Source organism: Coturnix japonica, chromosome 2 (assembly GCF_001577835.2).
Source record: "Coturnix japonica isolate 7356 chromosome 2, Coturnix japonica 2.1, whole genome shotgun sequence".
NCBI lineage: Eukaryota > Metazoa > Chordata > Aves > Galliformes > Phasianidae > Coturnix > Coturnix japonica.
In genome coordinates, this window is record NC_029517.1 from 18,127,833 (window position 1) to 18,153,886 (window position 26,054).

Below are 26,054 nucleotides of genomic sequence, written 5' to 3' on the forward strand. Positions count from 1 at the left end.
AAGGTTTGTGTTCCATCACTGGTGATGGCAAGGATGGAATGAGCTCTTAAATGCGTAATCCATGCATATATACATTTGTATTTATATATGTGTGTAAATGTATGTGCATATGCTTATCCTCACACATATCTATTTGGCCTGAACACCATTCAGATTAATATGATTTGTTTGTCACCTTATCTGATAATTTGGGCTGTCTGATTTCAGAGCCAAATCCGATTTCAGACCATAAAATAAGTGAATTAAGGAGGGAATCCATAGTAATACACAAATAATATGTACTGCTAGTTTATGTTTCCACTGTTGCTTGTTCTTTGGTCAAGTCAAAGAAAGAGATAATGCTACAAGAACTTTGTGGCCAATGGAAATGGGAAGACAATGAATAAAGCAGGTATCAGATTTCAGATGGTTGGTTTTTGTTAAATCAATCCTTGACGTATTTCTGTATTTTGTTAAAATCGCCGAGCATCTGTATTTCCAATAAAAGCACGAGAGAACTCACTCTTATCTCAGCCATGTAAGAGCAGAAACAGAATGTATAGGCTTTTTGCCACCTGGCCAGAGTTTATTCTGGTGTTACATTTATGCTCTGGTGCAGAGGTTTCTGTTGTCATATGCAGGTCAGTCAGAATAGCAGAGGTGTGAAGCTCAGGTGTCTGCAAAAAGCAGTGAGTCATTTTTCAGGTGTTATTCAACAAATAGTTGGGCATAAACTCAAGCCATTTCTTATTTGTTTGCTAACAATAAGCTTGGCATCATGAGTTCTGCGTGTTCATTATAAGAAATGACTCAATTGACCTCCACTTTCCTGGAGCACTTAAAAGAAAACCTTTTCTGGGAACGTTAGTAGTTGGAAGGAAAGCAATGGCACATTGACAACAGTTTGACATTCTTATTCATGTGCTTCACTTGCTTCATCCATAGAATATCGATTGAGCTCAGAGCAAATATATACCCCTCTGGAGAGAGAGTGTGACTAATCTGAATGCTACCTGCAAGGCTGCAGAAAAAGAACGGTCTGTGCCTCAAACGGCAGCACACAAGTTTTCCACTCCTCTGAGACATTTTGGGTTTCAATAAAAAACATGTCTTTGTGGCTATCAGGAAACTCTTAGTAGGAGAAGCTGAGTCATAACTGCCTGTTTAGTTCTAAAATGTTCCCAGCTTTTTCAGGCTGATAAATAGCAACTGGCTTTGTTCTTGCTCACTGAAAGTCCCCTCCTGCCCATCCCCACCCCTGGGCAGCCCAGCCACGCAGCCCGCCTGCTGGGAAACCCTTCTGCTTCCCAGGGAGTATGGTGGCCTGTTCAATGCTCTGCAGCCTGCTCCTGCTTCTGAGGGAAGAGAGTAGCTCATGCTGCATTTTCACTTGTAGGACTCTCCCCATACACGCTTTTTTCCACTAGTTGTAAAAGAAAGCAACCAGTCAGAATTATAAAGCATCGTGTGCAGCAAGAGGAGGATAAAAAGTTATCCTATAGGTTCATCCTCAGCTATGCACAGGCCTGTAAATAACCACTGCTCAACTGCAGATAGAATTCTGTTTAAAAGGTGTTTTTTCCCATCTGTACTGGATCTGTTATGCAGCTGGCATGCCTGGAAACATCTTCCACATACCTGAGGTTAGTTACATGGCCCTTTTGTTTAAAGCAGCCTCCTAATGTGTTCCTCTCTTTCAGAAGTACTGCTCTTCTTTCCTCTCATTGATTTGTTTTTTGCAGTCCTAGAAAGCATCAGAGCCAACTGTGGAAGAGCCAGACTCAAGATTTTAGTGAGGAGCTGGAAGATCCCCATGCTAGAGATGGTGGCAAATACTGCCAGGGCCGAACAGCCACCCTTTATTTTATACAGCAAATTATTTATAGACTTTGTTGAGATTAGAAGAGTGTTAAAATTCTGTGTGGCTTCATTGAGCTTGTTTAGAAAGGTATTTTATTAGTTTTATGTTACAAACGTCTCCTCTAACTAAAGGCTCTGGAACAGATACTGTCTATCACTTCTGACATTCCACAATATTTGCCTCTGGGCATATGCAGCTTGTGGTTTGTTATTTGGTTTTATTAAATATTTGGGGGCTTTTTTTGCTGTGTGACAGAATCTGCCCTCTGGAGATAAGCCAAAGAGATTGATGGAGTGTGGGCTTTTCTTATGAAGCTCAAGTGACTCTGTTGAATCTGTGTTAGTAAAAGGTTAGTTAGTGACTAAGTGAAGCACCTGGGGGGCTTATGATGTGAAGATGAACAAAACACTACAACATAGTGTGACACTCACATAAAATCAGACCAAATGCAAAATTACTTTGCTTTTTGCATCTGATGAGTACGCAGACACTCCACTGACTTCTTTAAAAATGATGTTTCATGGTGAATGTTGCTGTCTGAATTTGCCATGAAACTGGAAAGGGATGTTGTGTCTTCCCACCCCACAGCCTCCCTCATCTGGAGACTGGGTCAGTGAGAAAAATCAAACAAAAAGAGCCAAATGCAACCATTTATATCTGTGTAAAGCAATAATAAAACTGCAGCTTCAGGTCTTCATCTGCTTGGTGCTGTCAGATCAGGGCCTGCATTTGGTCAAATATTTATTTATTTATTTGCATATATGTAAACATATCTATATGCTTATTTTAATCCATCTCATAATACACAAGAATTTAATCACCCAAGTGGCTGGAGGGTGGGATTGGGATAATAATTTCTTATCTGAAAAGAAGAAAAAAACAACATTATTTTTCAAGTATGACACGTCTTTACAATTGCTTGGTTACAATTCAGTGAAAAAAGAACTTTAAATTCACCAAAATCTGACAGACAGTTCATCCAGTTTGTTCAGCTGTCAAAGCAAATACTTAGTGAGAAGAATGGCAAAACAGAGGGTGAAGTGCTTGCTGTATAGGATCTGCCAGCAGGCCCAGCCTGCAGTTCCTCAGTTTCTCCTTTCTGATAGACCTCTGACAGAGAGGGACATCCAATCTGCTGTACAGTCTCGTGAATGAAATTGGTTCTAATGTCTGTCCTCATTATAGAGCTGTCAGTGATGTCTTCCAGAGCCCCTCACTGACAGGCTGCTTTGCTGTGTTATCAGGTTGTGGAGGAGAACTCTCTGGCCCTTCTGGTTCATTTCACAGTCCTGGCTACCCCAACAGATATCCAAGCAACAGAGAATGCATCTGGTACATTCACACGACGCCTGGTAGCAGCATCCAACTCACCATTCAGGAATTTGACGTTGAATATCACCCAAACTGTGACTATGATGTTTTGGAGGTAAGAGTCTTAGATTTAGTTCTCAAAAATACACAGGGAATAAGCTTTTCTGTCTTATTCAGGGAAGATTGTCTTATTTCAGGGAGAAATTCTTTAGACTATGGATGTTCTAGATGGGTATCACTAGAGACATTTGGCTTCACTAATGGAGGTACAGTTGTTGGGCCTTTTGCTGTTAGTACCTGTGTATCCTACTAAGTCTTACTAAGTTTTTTTCCAACTCCATTCATGCATCAGCACAGGTGACCACTGTACTGTTCGAACCTTCCTGCTTTCCAGTGCTCAGAACTGGCATGCCTCCGGGTTGTTGCTTGGCCTTGTTTCAACCAGTTCCCAACACCTGTTTCTGATCTGCTGACAGATAAACTTATGTAAATCAACATATTGAGAAAGATTGGTTCATGTCTTATTGCAAGATCAAAGGTTTTGTCTGGCAGTGAACAGCTTTCTCTGCCAAACTGTAGAGGCGTTTGGTTGAGGTTTATGTAACTTGCCACGTGCGTGTTTTCTTGCTTTTGTTATAGAATTACACATTCACAGTGTGTTTGATATTGTCTGCACAGAACAAATGATTACACAGATTCAGTGGGGGAAAAAGAATGTGTTTAACTATTTTTAGGAGCTGCTCTGTCTTATAATCTTCATTTCGGTAGTTGTCCATATATCTTAGAATCATTGAATCATAGAACATTCTGAGATGGAAGGGAACCCACACAGACCATTCAGTCCAACTCCCAGATTCACAGAATCACCCCAGAATCAAACCATATTTCTGAGAGCATTGTCCAAATGCTTCATGGGCTCTGGCAGGCTTGGTGCTTTAACCACAGTGTCCAATCTGCAAAGCATGCACACAACAGTTGGATAAGTGGTAGGAAAAGCAAGGTTTCTCGTATACCTTTGACACACTCTGTGTTTCAGTGATCACAGGGGTTCCAAATTTCTTTTACCCTCATTCTGTCTTTCCCATCTACCTAAAATCTAATACCAAAATGTTTGGATTTTGAAGTCAACTTTTTCGCAGTTATTCTTCTGATTTTGCTTTTCCTTATCTCTGAGATCATTCTGACTTCTTGTTTTCTTTCTAACCGGGGAACTATCCAATTTTATTAGGAAGTAAAAGTCAGAACTAAAGGAGCTCTGCACCCTGCTGCCCCTCCCTGCCCAGTTAACTCTCTCTACTCTCTGAAACCCTACTCTCTGTTTTTAGAATATCACAATAAATTCAGTGTTCTTTTCTGTTCCCCTTTCAAAATGCATTATCTTGTGATAAAAATATTTCAGTGATCACAAGATGTGATTACTTACATGGTTGTAGCTTTTGCTTAGAAGCATCCTCTCCCTTTCCACTTGGCAGAGAACTGTAGGAAAATTCCAAGTATCCAGTATCCCTTTCCTATAGTAGGTTTCAGCAAGACAAGTTATGGACAAATTTTGTTTATGAAATCCTCAGTTGTCTCCCTTATGTTCCGCATGCTCTCTGGATGCTCAGATGTTTGAGCATGCACTTGTTTGACACCCTGCACTAATCCTGCCTCTTGTTTCTCTTATGACACTGTAGCAGTCTGTCTCTCTTCCCAGTCTGATTCCGCTCCTTTCATAAACATTCAGAAGCATTTTTTTTTAGTTGTTTTAAGGTGTTTTCTGAAATATTTTATGGAAGTAAAGCCATCATTTTGGACATAATGAAAGAGTTATTACTATTTTTAAAGGCTTCTGTTGAAAATATATACAGAGAATGACTGCTGATCAGATTTTTGAAAGCTTTAAGTGTGTGCTGTCACAGCAAGAGGTAGCAGTGAGCTGAAAATGAGGGAAACCTGTCAACCTACAACACTTACAGGTCTTTAGTAGTTGCTTTTGTCTTCTCATTAAGCATAAAGGGCTACCAAGTACTACTGTAAGTCTTGATTCTCTGACAAAGCGGGGCTCTCTCTTTGCTGGCAGTTATAATCTGAGCAGGGATCAGTTTTATTCCCAGAAAATCTGTGTCATGAGGGTGACCAACCACATGAAAACAGCTTTCTGTTGCTCATAACTCTGGAATGCTGACTGTTAACAATAAATGGAGCTAACAGGGCAGAAGCAAATGGTAAGAACAGATTAAAACCACGGGCTTTACGACAATGTCCTGCATCCCTTCTATGCCGTCCAGCTTTACTGGATCAGGTGCTCTGATCTGGTGAAACATTTTTATGTTGATCTGATTGCAGCTGAGATATCCTGTGACTTTTTGTGAGCCACGCCCTGGATTTCATTCTTTCCATCAATCCTCTTTTCCCTCTTTTTTTTTCCTCTTTCTCTTTTTTTTTTTTTTTTTCATGTGGTAACCATTGGTTTTCTGCTTTGTAGCCAACAGTAACATTTTATTGTTTTTTGTCATGGAAACACACTAGCTTGTTTTTGTTCCAGCCCTTGTGAAAGCGTCTGATTAATTAAACCAGCATAAAAGAGAAAAGAAATACGCTCCTCGCTGTGGAGACTTGGACTAGTGCTTTTTATTTTGAAACTGTGCAGAAAACTGTTGCTGCACAGCTAACATTGTAAAGGAAACCCACGAAACTCAGATTCCCATTCATTATTCTTACCCATTCTTAATTCTCTTTTAACTGCCCAGCAGAAATCAGCAGGGTTTATGTCAGAGCTGGGTTTGGTCTCCTTGCCCTTGGTGTACAGATGGCCCCAGGGAGCACCATGTGAGAGGCTGGTCCTTGCTGCAGATTAGATGCATATTAGAAACTCCTGCTGTTTCCTTGGCCACATAGCTTCTTCAAGCAGGTTTAGATGATTAAGAACGTGTGTTCCTGCTAAGTCCCATGCTGCGGCTCTGACTCAGGGAGATATACCACAAACACATTTTAACATTCACATTTTGCGCGGACTTCTGACAAATGCAATTATCATTGGGCCTTACAAGCAGCCAAGCAGTGACATTTTACTGAAGAGACTGAGGTTCCAGTGGACAAACGTTCTTCTTCCCCAGACTATGGCTGCTACCTTACAAAGTCTTAATCTGAACTGTGATTTCATCCATTCTGGCTTCTGAATGCTTTGTGAAGATTGATTAGACAGAGGGACCATTATCCACTCAAACCAAGCAGACTCCCTGCAGAAAGCAAAAAACTGCTATTCTCAGTCAAAATTAATATATTTAAGCTATTAAGCCTGTGTAATCAGCCACTAAAGCAAGATACAATCTTCTGAACATCTAAGAGACCGTGGCAGAATTAATTCCTTGTTTCTTCTAGGGTTGAAGCTTCTGCTTCTGAAGTGCCACATTACCCTGATGTCACTCCATGTTTTTTCCTTTAATATTTCTTTCTACCTCTATTGGCAGAGCAGCGTCAGGCACTGTGAGCAGCTGTTGTGCGAACAGTCCATGAAATTATGTAGCAGTGCACTACACTTATCCCGGGAGGTGGTGGGACTAGTTCAGCTGTTTGTAAGATTTACTCAGATATTTAACTTGGACAGAGCACAAGCTTCTTCTGAGGTTAGAAAGTATCTGGCAGGGCATGTTCAGATACTGAGTTTGCTCTCATCTAGAAGTGATCAGTGGCAAAAGGGCCTTATAGAAGGCTGATTCTTCTGGCATTGTCATTTTTTGATAGAGATTCATGGATTGCTTTTTTACAAGCTTATTCATGTTTATGAGATTAAGAAAATACTGGAGCAGGCTTGAGTCATTACTGGTGGGAAAATCTTGATGGGATCTGTTGACCAACTTTCTTCTTTCCCAGTTTTGTTGTTAGATCTTGCCAATCTCTATTTCTGGATTTAAATACATTATGTAATATCTACTGATACAATGAGAATAGCTCCACAAACTTTCAGTAAACACCAGTGAATGTCCATGGGTGCCATTTTTTTTTTCCACATGGAGGAATTCAGTTCCATGCTTTTACTCCATATTTATATCCATGTCAGGCACCATCCTGTCAGACTGCCCCTCTGCTGCCATCAGTCACACAGCAACATATAACAGCAAAATATAACAGAATATTGGTGATGAGGTTCAACCTGTACTGCTATACCTCGAACATCCACCTCAGACATTGTGGGCCAGCATAATCAAATAGGAGGTGTCACTTTTGGAGCAGCTCTTGTATATATCCTTGTTTCTATAGAGGATTATAATATTTTAGTTTATATGAACAAAATTATGTGGTTTGGGCCACTGAAGTTAATAAATTTGCAATAGAAAGTTTCAACAGAAAGTGATGAGGTCTAGCCCCGATTAAAATAAAATAAATCAGTCTTACCTGTGCAAAATATCAGCACAAATTCCTACAAAGAGATATGGTTTGTTTTCTCAAGCACACAAAAATATATTTATATGTTACCACAGAAACAAGGTAATAACTGTCGAGGGATCAGTGAAGAATGTAGCAAAGTCCCCAGAGCAGGAGGTTCTTATTTAATGCAAGGCTAGTTTGAACTCTCATTTTGTACTTGTTGTACTTGTTTTGGATGGTGCAAATACAAAATAAACTTGTAGATAAAATAACCTTATTATCTACTTTGCATTTAAAATGTGGAATTGCTTTCAGTACTTAAAAGAGATTTTTCTTCTCTGAAATATTTCTTTCCTTTCTATGTGACAGATGGGCTCTTTTAAAAATATTAAATGTGTTTTCTTCCATTTTTAGATCTTTGGTGGCCCTGATTTCCTCTCTCCCAGACTAGCCCAGCTGTGTATTTCAAGATCTGCACAAAATCCCCTCCTGGTCTCTACTACCGGCAATTCGGCTGTTGTCCGTTTCAAGACAGATGAAGAAGTGACTGGGAGAGGATTCAGTGCTTCCTGGCAAGAAAATCCGCATGGTGAGTGTACTGATTAGTTCTATGAGAAATTCAGGAAGCCAGAATTGAGGATTAACCATGCAAGCATGTAGATAACCATTAAAAGCTAAAGGTGAATTTGGGTGTTATTGGATGCAGTAACACTCAGAGGTACTGAAAAACACCCAGAGGGGAAAAAGAGAGAAAGAATACATTGAATTAGCTCAAATCTAGGCCTACCTATGTATTTATACAGATTGCCTTGTTGGGAGTTTCTTCTCTACAAAATTAATCAGGGCATTTTTGTAATCAGAAAAGAACTTCCTCATGGTAAGAAAATACTCTTTAGCTCTTCACTATTTACCTTCCACGAATTATTAGTCCTGTATTAGCCGAATAATGCTTTTGTTTTTAAATCATAAAATGGAAAAGATCTGAAAACATGGATTTACTTGGAGAACTTGGTGAACTCGACAAATATTTGGAGTGATTACTAAATACTTGAACTCCGTAAGGTTCATCCATCCCACATGTGATTATTTGTTCAAAGCCTTACTGGTAATGAGTAGAAGACACATGCTTAAAAGATCCAACCACACGTCTCTACATGGGAGTTCTTATGAAAAGGCCAATTACTGGTAACTAACGGCAGTGAAAATTGAAGGGAGTCAGATTTTAATTCCTGCAGTTTTGCTTGATTAAGCACACTGATTCATTCATTTGTCAAGGTTTATACTTTCCCATTCTCACAAGTTTTGCGAGAAAGGCACAAGATTTTTTTTAATGAAGGATGAGTTTACAATAGTTCTTTGAATTAATCCCCTTCCAAGGTCTGGTGGCTTATTTTTTATTCTTAAACCCCCCGAGGCTTTCACAGCATTTTGCCTGTTGTACTCTCAGCCTCCCTATAGCCCCTAAATACCTCCTCTCCAGAATGCAGTAATGCTATAGTGTTTATCCTTTCAGCAGGTTGTCTCTGTCTTCAGCAGTCCCTATGTCTTTCTCTCACCCTCCTCCAGCCCTTTACAAGATGTAAAAATCCATGTGTTTTTTTCCCATTGAAAGCCTTGGCACTTCTATTGCAGGATCCATCATTCTTTTTGCTCAGATATTCATAAGCACTGGATCCGTTCCAGGTAGAAATATCCAGGCTTTGACTGGAGTGCTTAGGGAGTTCTCAGCTGAATGGATAGAGAAGTAGGAACTTAAAGCTTGCAAATGTTTTACTGCTCATGAGGAAAGGGAACTCCTAGCTTTCTTGATATATTCAGAAATGTTTTTTCATTCTCAGCTAGGCCTAGTCATTGCTTTCTCAGTATGCAAGGCATTAGCTATTGTGTTCTATGTGTAAAAGGTCTGCGGCATTCATATGAGTGGTATTTTTATTTGCCTTTTCAATATTTAGGATAGAGGAATACCAACATTAACTTCAGACTTGAAGATGTCTACTATCCAGTCTGGGGCTGGAAAGGAACATTACAAGCATTGTTTTTGCATACTCACCAATAATGAAAAGGTTATACTTTCCTGGTAATAATTTCTCATTGATTTTCATTGCGGACAGGGTCCTGTAACAGTTGGAACACTCATATCACACAAGTTTAATGCAGAAAATAAAATGATGAGAACGTTCTTCCCTCAGTTTAAAAATAGACATGTATTCTCACTAGAGATAAAAGAGCAGTTGTGATGAAAGCTGATGATATCTTTTTCAGGCTGTGGTGGTATTTTTCAAGCTACCAGTGGGGAAATCCATTCTCCAAACTATCCTGGGCCTTATAGTAAAAACACAGACTGTTCTTGGCTTATCCAAGTTGACTCCAGCCACAGGGTCCTACTGAACTTCACGGATTTTGTCATCGAACATCACCGGTTATGTGACTATGACAACGTTACTGTAAGTAACAAAAGTTTGCTTAATGAATCTGAAGAAATTCTTGCAAAAGAGGAAGCTTACAGTGCAGTTTAGACTACAATTGGTTTCAGGGTGTAAGTTGCATAGTCACACTGTATTTATTCACAGACAAACTAAGGCTTAAATTTGAAGTTAGGTTGTTATGATTGTTTGCTTCCCCAGTGAAGCTGTCTTTGCATTACTCCAAGTTTCCACTTTATCTGGAAAGATCTTTTCTTGAAGGCAGTGCATGCTGCATCCTAGCACTGTATTTTTCACTTAGATGGTGTGCTTTATATAGTTCTAAGGGAATAGCCTTACATGTAGATAGATGGTGTTAAGACACCTTTTCACATTTTGTTTATAGTGTAGTTTACCACAGCTTGCACCAAATGGACTGCCCACATATATATCAGATTGACCACACTCCATTGCAAAACTCAGGAGAGAGGGAGGCCAATATACATACAGAAGCTGGGGATTTGTCTATGCCCTAGGTATTCAGGTATGCCTTAGCTGTCTGTTTAATTGCTTCTCTGAGGACGCTGCTCTCTTAAAAGCCTCACATTGCTATGGGTTTGTGCGCTTTTGTTGATATCACAGGAACTCAAGTTCCTGCTCAATCAGTGCACAACAAGGAAGAACTCTCCACATCTCCACTTGGCTTCTTAGGAGCAGGGACGTGAAATCCTGACCTTCAATGTCAGATTACACTTCACTCAGTACAAAAGCATGTGTGATCAGCAGCAGTCGGATAAAGCACAGTGGCTGTCACCCAAAATCCAGCTTTCTTCTCCTTGATAAAATGTCATTCTGAGGGGATGAAGCTTGGCAGGGACTGAGACTCTTTTGAAAACAGCATCAGTTTTAACAAGATTGCCTTGTAAAGTTCATTTGTACTGAACCAGAAGAAAAAAGAAATGTCTCCATTTTGCTGAGCAGAATTGGCGGTCTCATTTGGCCACAAAACATCTTTGTAAAATGAAACTTTTTTTTTTTTTTTCTGGTTCTGAAGTGTAGGGAAGCATGGTTATGTACTTTTAATTTATAAGGCTTAACTACATGAAGGTGACTCACTGCTTTTGTGGGCTGGATGTGGGCACTTGATTTCTACTCATTGAAAAGCACACGCCCTTCAGCTAGCAGAGGAGAGGTATCTTCCCATGCAGCAGAGTTTGTAGGACACTGCAGCACACTGACTTTTATTTTTACTGCTACAGTATGGGTTATTTGCTTTTGCTTTTTGTTTTGCTGGGAGAATGATGGAGGGAGATGCTGCTGATCAGCCTGTGCTGTGAATGCATGTCTGAAGCAGCAATATGATCAGGAGGGAGATGCATCTTTAATGCAGGTATAAATCACCACCTGCCAAGAGGAGGCTAGTTTGAAAATGGATGAGGGAGAAGGTTCATTTGAAACCAGGAGGTAATAAAGGGCTCCGTATAAGGTGGGAAATAGCTCTTTAGCTCCAGTGCAGGGGAATCAGAAGGGCAAGGAAGGAGTGGATGGAATTTCTTTCTCTTCCTAGTATGCCAGTGAGCTGAAAATCACTTTGTGTTTTTCTCATTACAAGGCACGATAATAAGAGAACAGAGATAGGATACAGAGAGTGACTAAAAATGCGTAAGTAGATGTATGACTGTGAATGGTTTAGGAAACACATTCCAGAAGAAGTGTAACTGGAAAATATGGGCAGCTAAGGAAGCTGGTGGGCTGTTTTTCTCTCTCTAACATAGGAACAATTACTGTGTATGAGTAACACAGTGGTTCCACCCTGTTTTATTTCTGATTATTGTTGTTCTGCATATTTATTTATTGTTATGGGTTTTATTTGCTTTGTGAGTTCTCTTGGGGCTCACCTCCACCCTTAAGCATACCAGTGCCCTTTTCGCTCATCCCTTCTAGACCCACTCCTTTTTCCCTGTGCTATGACTTGAGGTGTCATGTGTAGGCAAAGTATTGTTTGTCTGTCTTTTGTTGAGCTTCTTTCTCTGGGTTTTGTCCTTATTTATTCTTCTTAGATATTTCTCCTATATATCTTTTTCTAAGTCTAAGGTCTATTTTTTTTTTCTCTAAAATTTGCTTTTGCACCATTATTGCATGAGCTAAATGGAGGGAAGGCAAATGCTCAAGTCTGCTGCTTCTCGGATATGCTGCATTTCCAAAAAGCCCAGTGCATTTTTGTTTCTGCTCAATGATGTCAGATGTGAATTCTATCATAAATCTGGATTCAGATGAATTAATTTTAAGCCCATAACAGTAACCTGTAGTGTAACTGCTCTGAGCTCACTCTGGAACAAATGGATGGGGAGAACAGAGCAGTCCCGGATACCAAAAACCCATTCCTTACACAGTGTACTCCCTGAATTAAAGTAGGTCCTGTTTCTGTGCCTGAATTCTGTACTTATCTGTTCTTGGAAAAGGTGAATAGCTCTTCATCTGTTAAATGTGCATTTATAGCTTTTACTTATTCTGTTCTTGTATATAACTTGGCTGTATTCTGTAAAAACTATAAGCACAAGGCACTGAACAGGTTTGGAAAAATAGTTTATTGTTTTCAGAGCCTTATTAAATGTTATTTTTCTTTTCTGTTTCAGTATAACAAGTAGCACACAGGAATGTAGAAAACCTCTGGAAGCTAGAAAGGAGGTTATGACTTCTGGTATTTCATGTGCTGACAGAGAGGATCTTTTAAGAGAGGGCAGCAATATGTGGCATCCTTATGGCTGAGTAGATAAAAATGTTCATTTTGTCATGTGCTTTTGCAGGGTACTTTTTAGCAAGCAGTTACGTTCATTGTGTAAAGGGAAGAATAAATTGCAGCTACTCGCAATACAAAGGAAAAGTTTGCTTTTAAGTCAGCAGAGAGGCGTTCTTCATATGTTTTCAAAATAACTTCAAGAAGTTGCAGGGAGACTTTCCGGAACTGATGTGTGAATATTGTGGTTTCTGATCTAGACTCAAGACTGTAATCTCTCTACAGGCCAATAAATAGGAGTTTAGCAAAAATGTTGCAGCATGTGCAAATTATCCACGTGCAAATAGTCCTGCTTAGTTTGTAGTTGTCACAACTCCTAAGAGCTGCTGCTGTATCTCACTAATGCTTATGCTGAGCTGTTGCTGGAATCACTTTTGTAGCAAGAGTGAAGTCTAGGAATCTTCTTTTCTTTATTTTTTTTTTCCCTACTATTCCCTACTATACTATTATTCAAGCACTCAGCCCAGAAACAGCAAATAGATTTGATTTAAAAAACATTCCTCTAACTTCATGCTCTTTTCTGAGTATTGCCACAGAAAGACCTCTTTCTTTCAGAAAGCTCTTGGAATGAAGTGTCTACTTAGTCTCTGACATTACTCATCCTTAATGACCTCCCTAGTGAGAAAGTTTAACTACTGCAGTCTCGTAATAGCCCATGTGTCACTGTTCAGATCTCATGCAGTGGCACAGAACAACAAAACCAGCAGTTTGCATGAACTACAGTCAGGCCCTCAGTCTGCTCTCTATCCGTGCAGTGCTTATTCTCAGCTCTGGCATTCAGATTAAAACTTCTCAGCAATGTCCAGAGAAAGACAGTGCCTTCATTCCTAAGGGTTATTTCCTTAGTTATTACTATTATGCATTCCGTGGCTTGAGGTTTGTAACAACAGGCAATCTGGTTTACATACAGAAGGTATGTGCAGCAGAAGAATAAACATTTTAAAACATGTATTAAAGAGTTGACCATGGCAGGATGCCGAGAGAGGAGAAAAGGTTGAATGGATGGGCATCATGGTTCTCTTTACAAGGTAATCATTTGTACAGACACTGCAGTACACTTAATACTCAGTCACAAGGTCTCACACAGCTAAACAGTGTTATTTGCTTGAGGGCAAATGTTTAATTCATGCATACTGCACTGGCCAAGAAGGATATGCCAGTGGATTAAACAGGAGTGTTGTCCTTTGTTCCTCAGCTTTGAGGTCTATTAGAAACAGGGTCAGCTTTTCCTCAGCTACTGTTTTTGTACATTTGTTTTGTTAATATGCTCAGGGGTCCCTGAATAGGGGGAGCATAAACATCATGTCATACAGTTTAGTTGGACATGTTTATCAGTGCTGCGTTGCACACCCTTTATGGGATTTGAGCACTTGGAAGCAAAAGAAGAACACACTAATCAAAAGTAGATTTCTTCTATCAGAATGGCATTACTTTGACCTAAGTGGAGTTTTTTATAGCTTTTTAACATCCTAGCATCTGAGTATCTTTCAGTACTCTCACTATCCCATATTTTTCGCCATTTTGCTGTAGGAAGCTGAGTAATAGGTTATACTAAATGACATGCTTGCTGCTGTGTAGGACATTAATGCTGAAACAGGAACTGAAGTCAACATTTGCTGCTGCCCAGTAGCTTCAAGGCTTTTCCTGACGTCTCCAGTGATCAGCACTGCTGAAACCAGGCACAAGGGCTGTGGAGGTGGCCCATGACTCTAAACACATTTGCAATGAATCATGTCTACAAAAGATTAGTGGAACACTCTAAGATTGAGGCTATTTATCCTGTTTTTTTTTGTTGTTGTTGTTTTTTTTTTAAATGTAATTTTGACTTCATTTAATCTAGAAACTCACTGGTTTTAACTTGAGTGTTCTTTCCTTCTTATTTTGAAATAAAGAGGAAGGAAACAAAATTATCAGCTGTAAGGGAAAAAAAGAGAAGGAAGGTATTTGTGGCAAAATTAAAAGTGAAGTTTTAGAAAACCATCTTTGCTGTCTTCCTCTCTTTTTTAACTCCTCTTTGCCCTCTGCCTAAGTAGCATCTCATGTACATGCGTGTAATTCAACATAATAAAGCCATTATAAAGCTAAATTATATGGACTCTGGTAACTAATGCTGGGTACAAGTATCTAAAAGCCATGAACCTGGTGTCTGAGAACCTGGAGAGTGAAATAAATGTCTTCTCAAAATGCCTATTAAAACCTAGTACTTAATTTAACCTTTTCATAACAGGTGTTTGATGGTCCTAGCAGTGAAGCGCCCCTTCTTAGAACACTCTGTGGGATACAACGTCCTTCTCCTATTACATCCTCCAGGAATCAGATGTACGTCCGGCTGCGCAGTGATCAGTCCTTTCAGCACAGGGGCTTCAGTGCTCGCTTTAGTGAAGGTAGTTCCTTCATTTGCATTAGCATGTATTTAACTAGTCACTGATCAGTTTGCATTACAGACAGTCTTTTAGCACCGCTGTGTACCTTCAACAGGATGGAATTCTTCTGAATTATGAATTTGAAACTTTAAAAATCTAAGAATCATCTTAGATCCTTTGGGGGGAGGGGGGGGGGAATTGCCTTTTACTGAATAGGTATGGTTCAGTTTTATGTAGTACTGTTGATGAAGTCCATGAGTTCAGGCTTGCAAACTCTAACAAACACCAGCTTCCTTTTTCCTGTGAAACCTTGTAAATCCCATCTCCTGCTGGATTTTTAGGTAGCACAGTATGATGAATGGATCTTGGTCTTTGGTACCTAACTTTCCATTCTGCACTATAAACTCAGAACTGGGAGGGTGAGTGATGAGTCAGTACACTTAGAAATTAGGCATGATAGCATTCAGCACTTAGCCACAGATGCAGTCAGCCACAGTCTTGCATATGTGCAGCATTTAACGCAAATGCCATTTTGTTGATGCAGCTCACAAGAGGATGATGCTAATGAAATCTGATGCCGTCCTTAGGCATTGGAAGTTTCTGGTTATTTTCTTAAGGCTTTTTTTCTGTGTAGTTGCCAGCATAGGCAAATGACTCAATAAATGGGGGTATGACTGGACCACCTTGAAATCAAGTTGTTTTGGCACTAAGGCTGTTCTTCTGGGCTATGAGGAACTGATAAAGATGACATTTGCTCCCAGGTCATTCTGGTTTCTCAGAAGGTCAACCAGGTGCAACATCATTTATGGACTTGTGTCAAGAAGCTACACCAGGTTCTGGGAGCGAGTCCTTACATCTGTTTTTCTACAAATTGCTGTCATGAATTTTATCCTTATAAACACTGCTGTTGAATGTTACCTCTTATTCATTTATTTTTGCTACAAAATCTGTGTGTTTGGTGTATACAAATAATTATATGTACACATGTGTATGTATGTGTTTCATTCTAAAGCATGCGGAAGTTTCATAGAGTCAGATTCAGTTGGGGCAGCAATTTCCTCTCCTCTGTATCCTGCCAAATACCCAAACAATCAGAACTGCAGCTGGATCATTCAGGCTCAGGAACCATGTAAGTGAAAACATCTTTTATAGTTAGCTTGGATGACTAATATCCTCGTCTTCTTTTCTGTTTTAACAATACAAAATTCCTCCTTTATTTCTCTAGGAAGTTCTGCATCCTGATAGTTGGAGAGAGTGTGGCTCTCCTAATTTATCCTAAATTCGATTTTACTGTAAAAAAGTTTAGGGTACTGTGAGGTAAACAGTTTACAGCTTTGTCATCTTAGCTGATTTACTGTGACCCAAGTGCTGGAATTATAAATGAGGTGTTAAATGTTATGTGAAGTTGGACTCCTCTGAGAGAAAATCTAAGGGCTTATGTATACTAAAAACACCTGTATTTATCTAGGTTTATGTCGGTCCAGATTTTTCATACTAGAGTTGTGTTACATCAGATCTACGATGTTAACAAACAAATAAAAATGAAGGAAAAAAAGAAAAGTTTTTTATTAAGTAATGAGAAAAGTCATGGAGGAATTTCAACTTAAAATACAAATGAAAAAGAATATAAATAAACTGGTCTCATGTACATAAATATGCCCTCAGATGTCCCTGCCTATTTTAAAATAAATTTATAGTTGATGCTAAGACACCAAGTATTTTCCATCAAATATTGTTATTATCTTTAATGTACAGTATTAAATTCACATGGTATAAAATTTCTTAAAAATAATTACAGCTGGGTTGTATCATCCTGGAAACATGATTAAAAAATGGATGTTTATTTTTAATAGCAACTACTGAATTTCAGTTGTTCATTTGATATCCAGCTGTTGTTATTAAAATCATAGAGGGTTCCAACCACATTTATAAGTTTATTTTGCTAAGTTATGAAACGAAGATCAGTTTGCCAAAGAAAACACTAAACAAAAAAAATCAGAACATAAGCATAAGCACTTTAGGCATAGGTTACTATGTATATCAATGAAAAGGACATCATCAGAACTGTCCTTTGCCTATATAACATTTTTAAAGACAATCATTTCTTGGATCCAGGTTGAAACTGTTGTCACCTGATTTACATCAGTATAAGAGGTCAGAACAATCCAGGTTAAATAGTCTGTGTATGCAGTGACTTCCTTCAGCAGGGCCACTATGCACCACGCATAGTGTTGTTACACCAACAGTCCTGGTGTTACAGAACACAGACATACAGAACAGATTTAGCCAATGGCAAAACAGAGCATAGAGTTCTTGCTCTGCTTTTACTGAGCACACCAAGTCTCCTGCTCTTGCCTCCTGCTGTGGTTTTACTTTTTATTTTGTATCCTGAGGATCTACATTGACAGCTGGAATTGATTGGCTGGATTGGGACACAAGAGTGTCCAACACATGGATTATGTAGTTGACTATCAGTCAGTGGCACCCCGCTGAATGAGTGCCTGGGTCAATGTCTGTCACCTCAGCCTATTCTAACTAATTAATTGTAGCCCAGTGAAAAGCAAAGTATTTGTGTCAAATTCATACTTGGTTGGAGAAGGCTTAGTTACCATCCAAATCATAAGCCTCTTTTTCCAACCCACTTGAATTATGCTGATGCTCAGAGGCCAGGACTGACTCCTCACAGGGAGTGAGTGCTGAGGAAAGCCACTATTCTTCCATTTGTGACTTCACCTTTGTTCATATCAGAAAAGTCAAAGCAATGTGACAGTAGAAAATACCCTGAGTCAGAAATCCTCTTTTTCAGGATGTAGCCTGCAGTCTGAGGGTGTGGAAAATCCAATTCCATACAAATATAGCTGAGGGTGGTTAATGATCCTTTAACCAGTCCAATTGATGTCTGTGGGACGTTATAAAACGATGAAAGGTCCAGCTCTTTCTAAGCCTGGAGCAGGGCAGCGTCAGTTCACATTTTGTCCAAATCTATTGTATAGATCACAAAGGGACAGAAGGTCACAGACTTATAGAAATAAGTTTTGTTTTTGAGCGTGTGTAAATTTTCCATGCTGTATTTGCAGACTTTTTCAGTATGTAACAAAACTGTTCAACTGTTGGGAAATTTAGTTTCACGTCTGCCTGCTAAATCCCACACTTACCATGGTAAATGTAGTAGAAAGTACTGAAATATGCAGAGATTTACCAGGATCTTTGCAGTAAGCACTGCTGTTCGTCTGAGAAATTCACTCCATATATCAAGGATTAAACTAATTCAGATGTTATGCTTTATGGAAACTGACTGACTTCAAGGGAGAAAAGAGTATATCTGTCTATGTATAATTATTTCTCCGTGAAATGCCAAACTCCTTTTTATGTTTTTATTCTTTGCTGTTGCCAGTCAACCACATCACACTGTCCTTCACTGATTTTGATATTGAAAACAGTAGACAGAACTGTACAACGGATTTTGTGGAGATTTTGGATGGGAATAACTATGATGCTCCTCTTCAAGGTAATGTGCCTTTTACTTCTTTATCTCGTGTATGAGACTACACGCAAGGTAAGTAGGTCTTCATGAGCATCTTTCAGCTTCATGTTCTTTTTTTCTGATAAAAGAAGGTCCCATTGCCAGTCTACTTAGAGAAGACCATAGCTGGAGGGATAAGACTTCAGTGGGAAAACACAGCCCTCCTAGGCTCTGCTAATGTGGAATGTGGACCTGGCTCCAGCTGCCTTTTCCTTCCTCTTCATCAGAACAATATAGGAAACCATGCAATTCAATTTAAAGTGAAATCTAGGTTAGCTGTACAAAAATGTAGTGTAACCTCCATTCATGAGTCACACTGGATGCACATGAATAAAGTTGTGGGTTTCTGGAAACAGAAAATGGATAAATTGATTTTGCTGAAACCCTGGAAAACCTGAAATTCTGCTTGTTCCTGATTTTTCTACAGCTTTCTCCATGCATGTTTGACCAGAGCCATCACTTTCAAGTGTCAGGAGCAGCCTGGAGCAAGAAAAACCAATGCTTACACTGCTAGGAAGCTGAGACAGACCTGGACATAGATATCTCCAGAGTTGTCATGAATTTCCTTCCTGGAAAATTCAGAACAGCTGTGACTGATTCTGTCCTGCTTTACACTACTTTTGCATATAATTTCTTGCCGGGAGTAGGGTTGCATTCAGTATAAATGGCTTATAACTGAGAGCAGAATTCTTTTTCTTGTCTCCTATACTCAGACTTCACCTGGAAAGATGAGCAGGCCACTGGCTGCTCCCTTTCTTTTTGCTCTCAGATGCCTTTCTTTTAAATCGTGGTTCACATTCTTAATCCTCACATTACAGTCTGTTACAGAAGAATTCTTCTATTGCAATTTGCTTCTTTTTTTTTTTTTCATTAGAAACTCAGTGAAATGGAAACTACTGACAAATTTATTTGGTTTTGGAAGTATATATTTTTAAATTATGCTCTAATTTCTGGGTAGAGTGAATGCAAGAGCTCAAGGACAGGATATCCATTGATTAGGGTGCCTGGAGGGCAGGAGGTCCCAGTTCAAATTCTTTCTCAGTTTTAAAAAATAAAACAGCCCGGTAGTCTGTGTTCCCTGCTAATGAGATATTTCAGTTTTATGTGGATGTAACTGACAACTGCAATTACAAGCAAACTATGTTTCTCCTAGCGGCTGTCAGGCACTAGCCCTAAATGTAAGATTAGGAAAAGTAATTGCATGCTGAATGCTGCTTTTTTCATGGTGGCTTGTTCTCTTTCAGGCCGTTACTGTGGTACTACCATGCCACATCCTATCACTTCTTTTGGTAATGCTTTGGTGGTCAACTTTATCTCCAACAACAACATTACTGCCAGGGGCTTCCGTGCCATCTATGCTGCATCATCATCATGTAAGTCCATATGACAGATATTGCTAGTTTATACCTCTGATTTTTGAAGAGAAAGACTATACCTTTTATCTCTCTGGCTCTCTGACATTCCCTCTGCTGTAATCCCCTGTTGCCTTTCCTCTTGTTGGATAGGGTCTCAGGAAGGATATCAGCAAGTTAAAGAACAACAAGACAAGACACAATGCTTTCTTGATTAGCAAATGCTCTGGCTCCATCAAGGTATTTTTATACTGTCATCATTCTCAAGCTTTTGCTGTCTCTTGTTGCAGCGTGCGGAGGTACTTTCCACATGGACAGAGGAGCTTTCAACAGCCCTGGCTATCCTGAGCCGTATCCACTCAACACCGAGTGTGTCTGGACAATTCTCAGCTCCCCTGGCAACCGGCTGCAGCTGTCCTTCATGTAAATGCATTGCCAGGGGTTATTATTCAGCCCCTTTAACGGAGTTAAAGGAAGGATGCTCTGTGTTTATTAGGAAATGTAATTACCAGATGATAAAGCTGAAACATGCTTGTACAGTCACTTGGAAGGAGAACACAGCAGCGGCTGGGGGCAGATTGCATTCAGCATTCTCTCTTACTCATTGCCTACCATATTAAGGCATAATATAAATAGGTTTTTTATTGTTTGAGCAGCATGGGATGCTGCAGAAGCCTGTTTTCACTCACATAAAAACAAGAAGAGGAAATTTAGTGCTATTCTACCTTTTCTTTAGAAAGGAAATTCCTACTATTTCCTTACTACCAGATTCATTGTGGTGTTTATTATACAGCTATGCCATACAAAGAGTCCAAACAGTCCACAGGTTGTAAAGTAAGAATTTATATTAAAGTCTTCAAAATTTCTCAAGCTGTAAGACAAATTACAGCAGTGAAAGTGCAACAGGGAGTAAAATAGTATCTCAAAGGAACTTTTTCCTTCAGAAAACTTTCCTTTGAAGACTTGAGACAGGAAAGAGCTGTGTTGTCCACAGAACAATGTGGAGTCCTTTGCCATGAGAGTCAGGTTAGTTTTAACCCATAATATGGATTTCTGAGTCATTCAGTTTCCCAGCATCAAAGAGTGGCTGATGCCAAGAAACAGAGCACCGATCCTTTGCAAAGCTTATCAGGTATCAGCAGAAATATAAAGTATTTTTAAATTCGCATTTACAGTTAACCAGGATAAAAGGAAAATTTACCCAATAACTTGCTGACTGCTTAAAGTACAATTTGCTAAGCCCATACTGGTTCATTAGTGCAATGAAAAAGACAATATATTCCTCTTTTACTCACTGAAGCAGGGAATAAGCACTGCAGCCTGAAAACGTTTTCCAAAATATTTGCTGCAATGTAATGAATAACAACTTTTCAGAACAAAAACAAAAATCTAGTATAAAATATAAACTATCAGCAAAGCATGTATTCAGATATATATAGTGGTATTTAATAGATACAGACACTTTTTATACAGTTACATATAGCTGAAAAACAAACTGAAAATACTGTGAAGCGTGAAGTCATTGTGTTAGAAAGAAGAACTTATTTTATTTAACTTAATGTCAGAGTTTTATAAAGTTTTGTTGGCATGAAGGATTCATTTTCTTCATCTCAGTCTGTACAGAAATGCCTGTCTTGCAGTTTGAGATTTGGCATTAAATTTGTCTGAAGCAGATCCACATGAGTGGTTGGAGCTATTTAACAGCATCTGCATTCAGAACACATATGGCTGCATTCAGCACTGAAGGGGAGTTATTGTTACCAGAAAATCAGAAAGCACAAATATTTTAGAGCATGAGCTGTAAGAGGTGCTCTCTGGAATCTTTGTTTTAGATTCTTAGCCGTGTATTGGAAAGTGTATTGGATTGAATCAAAGCACTTCACTTAAAATAATAGGTAATGATTGTTAGAATGAGTTTAGCATTCAGTTCAGTGCAATAATTAAGAATTCAGAAATTAGTATATAACCCTATCACTTATCTAATGTAAAAATTGATTAAGAAGACTTTAGAGTAATTCTTACTCAGAACCAGCTATGTGAAACACAGAGAGGTCAGAGAAGCGGTAATATTTAAGAATTCTGGAGTAAAGGTACTTTTAAGCTTTGGGATGTGAATGACAAATGAATCTAGGCATCTGGAAATTGTTTTCTCACCAGAGAATATATTGAAGTAATGCACGTGTATAGGCTCCACAAACAAATTTTAAGGCCAAGCGTATTTTCTGCACCCAATAGATGTTGAACTCTGACTAGGGATTACAAGATCTTAGAAATCTCTTTTATATATCAGGGCTTTCTGTGTTTCGTGGTTGTTGATGGAGAGTCCACTAATATTAAAAAAGGGTTGAGAACTCTTAAACTTTTAACTTTGCAAACTGAAGCTCTGTCATGAAAGAAGGGATCAGAAGGGACAGCAGTGGCAGCAGCTGATGACTGAGCTCAGGAGGATTACTGTCTGCTTCATGTGGTAGGATAACAGCACCAGGGGGATTTGTAGGCTGGCAGGGCAAACTCTGAAGTATGTTTAAGTCATATGTCTGCTAATGCTCTTCTACTGCTATCAAAACAGAACATTTCAAGTGGAATCTAGTATTGGCTGCACCAAAGATTACCTGGAAATTCGTGAAGGGAATGCTACCGGCACGCTGGCAGGAAAATTCTGTGGAGACTCCTTACCTTCAAATTATACATCTACTGTTGGGCATATCCTGTGGGTTAAATTTGTCTCAGACAGCTCAGGCACTGATGTTGGCTTCAGGGCCACATTCTCACACTGTAAGTAAATGCCATTTAACTGAAAATTGTTGTTTCATAACACTTCCAAAATGATTCAGAAAAGTGCCAGTTTTTGGCCCTGCGAAGTCTTATTAGAGAATGTTCACTTATATCATCAGGATTATGAATTCACTTAAAATATGTTGTGAAATACATACTAAATTTGTGTGTAAATATACTAGATATACCATAATCGGATGAATTGAACATGAAATTCTATCTTTTATAACTGAAGATATTTTTTTAAAAATTGATCATATCATCTTTTCAGAAACAAAAACTCCATGGGAAAAATGCCCACAACATTTTGTTATTTGATGTTTCTTAGGAAGAAATGAACATGAAGTAGGCAGGATGAGAATCATAGAATGGCTCAGTTTGGAAGAGCCATTCAAAATCATCTAGGTCCAATAATGAGAATTTAGCTATGCCACATTCCCATCCTCCTTACGTGTAGAGCCATATGGCTGAAATGGGTGATTTTCTTGAGATAAGGGCATGCTGTATTCCTACAGCAAAAAAGTAAGTAGGTGTGTGTATTCCTTGGTCTTAGACAGAAATCTGAGCCTCATGGCACTATCTGTGCCTAAGTAAGTCAAGTCAAGTGGGCTGAAATCATGAAAGCTATATTGCAGGCTGGGGTCCAGTGCTTTTAATCTGTGTGAAGTAGATGCAATAGTTGTCTCTTGTTTTTCAGTGTATGGAAATGACATTGTGGGAGATAGAGGACAAATAGCTTCACCACAGTGGCCCAGAAGTTACCCTCACAATTCCGATTACCAGTGGAGGATAAGTACCAATGCTTCACAAGTTATCCATGGCCGTATCCTGGAGATGGATATTGAGAATCATTATAGATGCTATTATGACAAGCTAAAGGTGATTTCATTGTAAGAAGTTTTTAAGCTTTGGTTATTTTTGATGAAAATGATGAACAGAGGAACTTACATATAAGCAGAATTTCCAAGGATCTGACTGGAAATCATTGGTTTTGCCATGTTATCATCAATAATTATAGTAATATCATTAAGATATAGGAAGAGATACTTACTCTTTGACTCTCTAATGGTTATTTCCAACCTGTAAGTTTGAAATATATTAAAAATAAGTCCATATTGGACATCTCAATACCTATAAAATTAGGTTATTTTAAAAACCTATCAGGAACAATCCCCTTGTAATTTGCTTTTTAGCGGTAGGAAGTTACCTCTTCCTGTTTACCTCTTCCTCATAGAATATAGACAACTCTTTTCAGGATAAAAAGCAAGGTAAGCATAGTGCAAAGCAAACTGGAGCAATTGCTTCAGAAAAGAAATGGAGCTTTTTCCTTCACCTCATGCCAGATTTTAATGGCATCTTCTTTATTCTAATTCATCCTGTCTTTCTTTGTCCATCCCTGTGAGAGCAAAATGAGTTTCTTAAACCAGCTGACATCCAGTGGGCTACTCAAGGATCTGACTTAAAGATTAGATCTTCAGTCTAATGTTAACTTTTGTTTGTATTTCTCACCTTTCTCTACTGAACGTTTTTTTTATTGGGAGAAAGAGGACAAGATTAAAAATAGATTTGAAAAGTAGCAAAAGGGAACCATCTTGTAACTAGCCAAGACTTTAGCTTATAGGTACGTGGAAATGTGTTGTTATGGATTTATTTGGCAGAATTTAAAATGTAAGTTTTCCTTGGGAAAAAGAACAAAACAACTAAACAACTTAAGAGTATCTTTTTTTCTGGTACATGGTTTTTTTTTTTTCTCAGCAAGAAACAAAGTTGTACTCATGGACTTTTTTTTCACATGGAGAGGCAAGTCAGCATCCCCACAGAGCAGCCCTGTGATAGGGAAAGAGTTTAGTTTGATGGGTTCCATTCAGATCTTTTGTCCATTAAACTTTATATCTAACATTATACAAAAATAGGTATATACTGCTCCCTTTTAGTAAAAGGGATTTCTCTCTAACTGGATTCTGATGAACAACCATCCAAGTCCTACTTGCTCATTTAAAGAGGGTAATTTTCTTCTTGGAGATTTTCTGGGTAGGAGGAAGTTAAAAATCTTTCTCTGTGAGGAATGACACCATCACTGTCTTTTTCTCATTGCAGATATATGATGGGCCCAGCATTCATTCTCGTCCTATTGCAACATACTGTGGTGCAGATCCAGCTTCTTTTGCATCCTCTGGCAGCACACTGACAATACAGTTCCAGTCAGATTCATCTGTGACTGGAAGAGGCTTTCTTTTAGAGTGGTATACAATGGAACCTTCTGCTCCCACACGCACAATTGCTAGAGGTGGGTCTTCACTGTGCTATGTGGTCAGCAGTGATCTAGCTTTGTAGTCCAAACTGAAGCACTGTTTGAAGAAACCCTTTCCTGTGAATACACACCCGTCCATTGCACATCCATTGTTCTTAACACAAGGTCTGTCAAATTAAGTGAAATGTTCAGTTTAAAAAGAGGATGCTTACATTTTTGTCTTCTTGTACATCATAGGTGCATGTGGAGGGACTGTGACAAGTGAAGAAACACCTTCATTCCTCTACTCGCCAGACTGGCCTTTGAATTACAGAAATTTTGCTGACTGTGTGTGGCTGATCAGAGCTCCTGGATCCACTGTGGAGTTTAACATCCTGTCCCTGGACATTGAATCCCACAGTTCATGCTACTATGACAGACTTACAATCCAAGATGGTAAGAAGCCAACCTTGCCCTACCCTAATAGCATCAAATAAACACCTAAGTTCTTAGGACCTGTGTCTTGAACATAAGTAATCTAGGTAGCAAGGGAAACAGCATCTACTTCAGTATCGTTCTTCTAGACATTCTGCTAGTTAAAACAAAACTAGCAAAATGTAGCAAATTGTTTGGTCATCTATAAAAATATTTCTCTTTCTGCGAGGGATTAAAAAACTTTTAAAGCACCTCCCTGAAAGTGGGAAAGCCACAGCAAAAAAGAAAGGCAAAGTGAACTAATTTTGATTATTAATTATTACTTTTTCTTCTTTTGATTTCAGGAGACAATGGTCTTTCTCCATTGCTAGCTACTATATGTGGACGAGAACCTCCTGGGCCAGTGAGATCAACTGGAGAGACGATGTTCATCCGCTTCATATCAGATGCAACTGTCACTGGAGCTGGATTTAATGCCTCATATCACAAAAGTAAGATCTGTTTCTCTTCTTTCCCAGATAAATTTTTGCCTTGCTGTTATCAACTAAGTATGAAAAGACTAATGATGGTATTTTTATCATCTGACTATGATCTATGCAATTGATCACAGAGATCGATTATCCATTCTCACAAACGTACATTAAAAAATCTCTGACTCTGCAAAGGCAATATTTAC

At 38.9% G+C, this 26,054-nt stretch overlaps 1 protein-coding gene across 1 annotated transcript in view; it reads left to right on the forward strand.

Annotated features, from left to right (window-relative positions):
* CUBN (cubilin) overlaps positions 1–26,054 on the forward strand; it is a 124,735-nt gene that overhangs the window by 52,936 nt on the left and 45,745 nt on the right. The window contains exons 29-41 of the mRNA XM_015853475.2: positions 3,085–3,266; positions 7,916–8,090; positions 9,764–9,945; positions 14,928–15,084; positions 16,076–16,192; positions 18,458–18,571; positions 19,831–19,959; positions 20,229–20,361; positions 22,508–22,713; positions 23,411–23,592; positions 24,811–25,000; positions 25,202–25,399; positions 25,723–25,869. Of these exons, the coding sequence (XP_015708961.1) occupies positions 3,085–3,266; positions 7,916–8,090; positions 9,764–9,945; positions 14,928–15,084; positions 16,076–16,192; positions 18,458–18,571; positions 19,831–19,959; positions 20,229–20,361; positions 22,508–22,713; positions 23,411–23,592; positions 24,811–25,000; positions 25,202–25,399; positions 25,723–25,869 (2,112 nt within the window). The remainder of the gene's footprint in view (positions 1–3,084; positions 3,267–7,915; positions 8,091–9,763; positions 9,946–14,927; positions 15,085–16,075; positions 16,193–18,457; positions 18,572–19,830; positions 19,960–20,228; positions 20,362–22,507; positions 22,714–23,410; positions 23,593–24,810; positions 25,001–25,201; positions 25,400–25,722; positions 25,870–26,054) is intronic.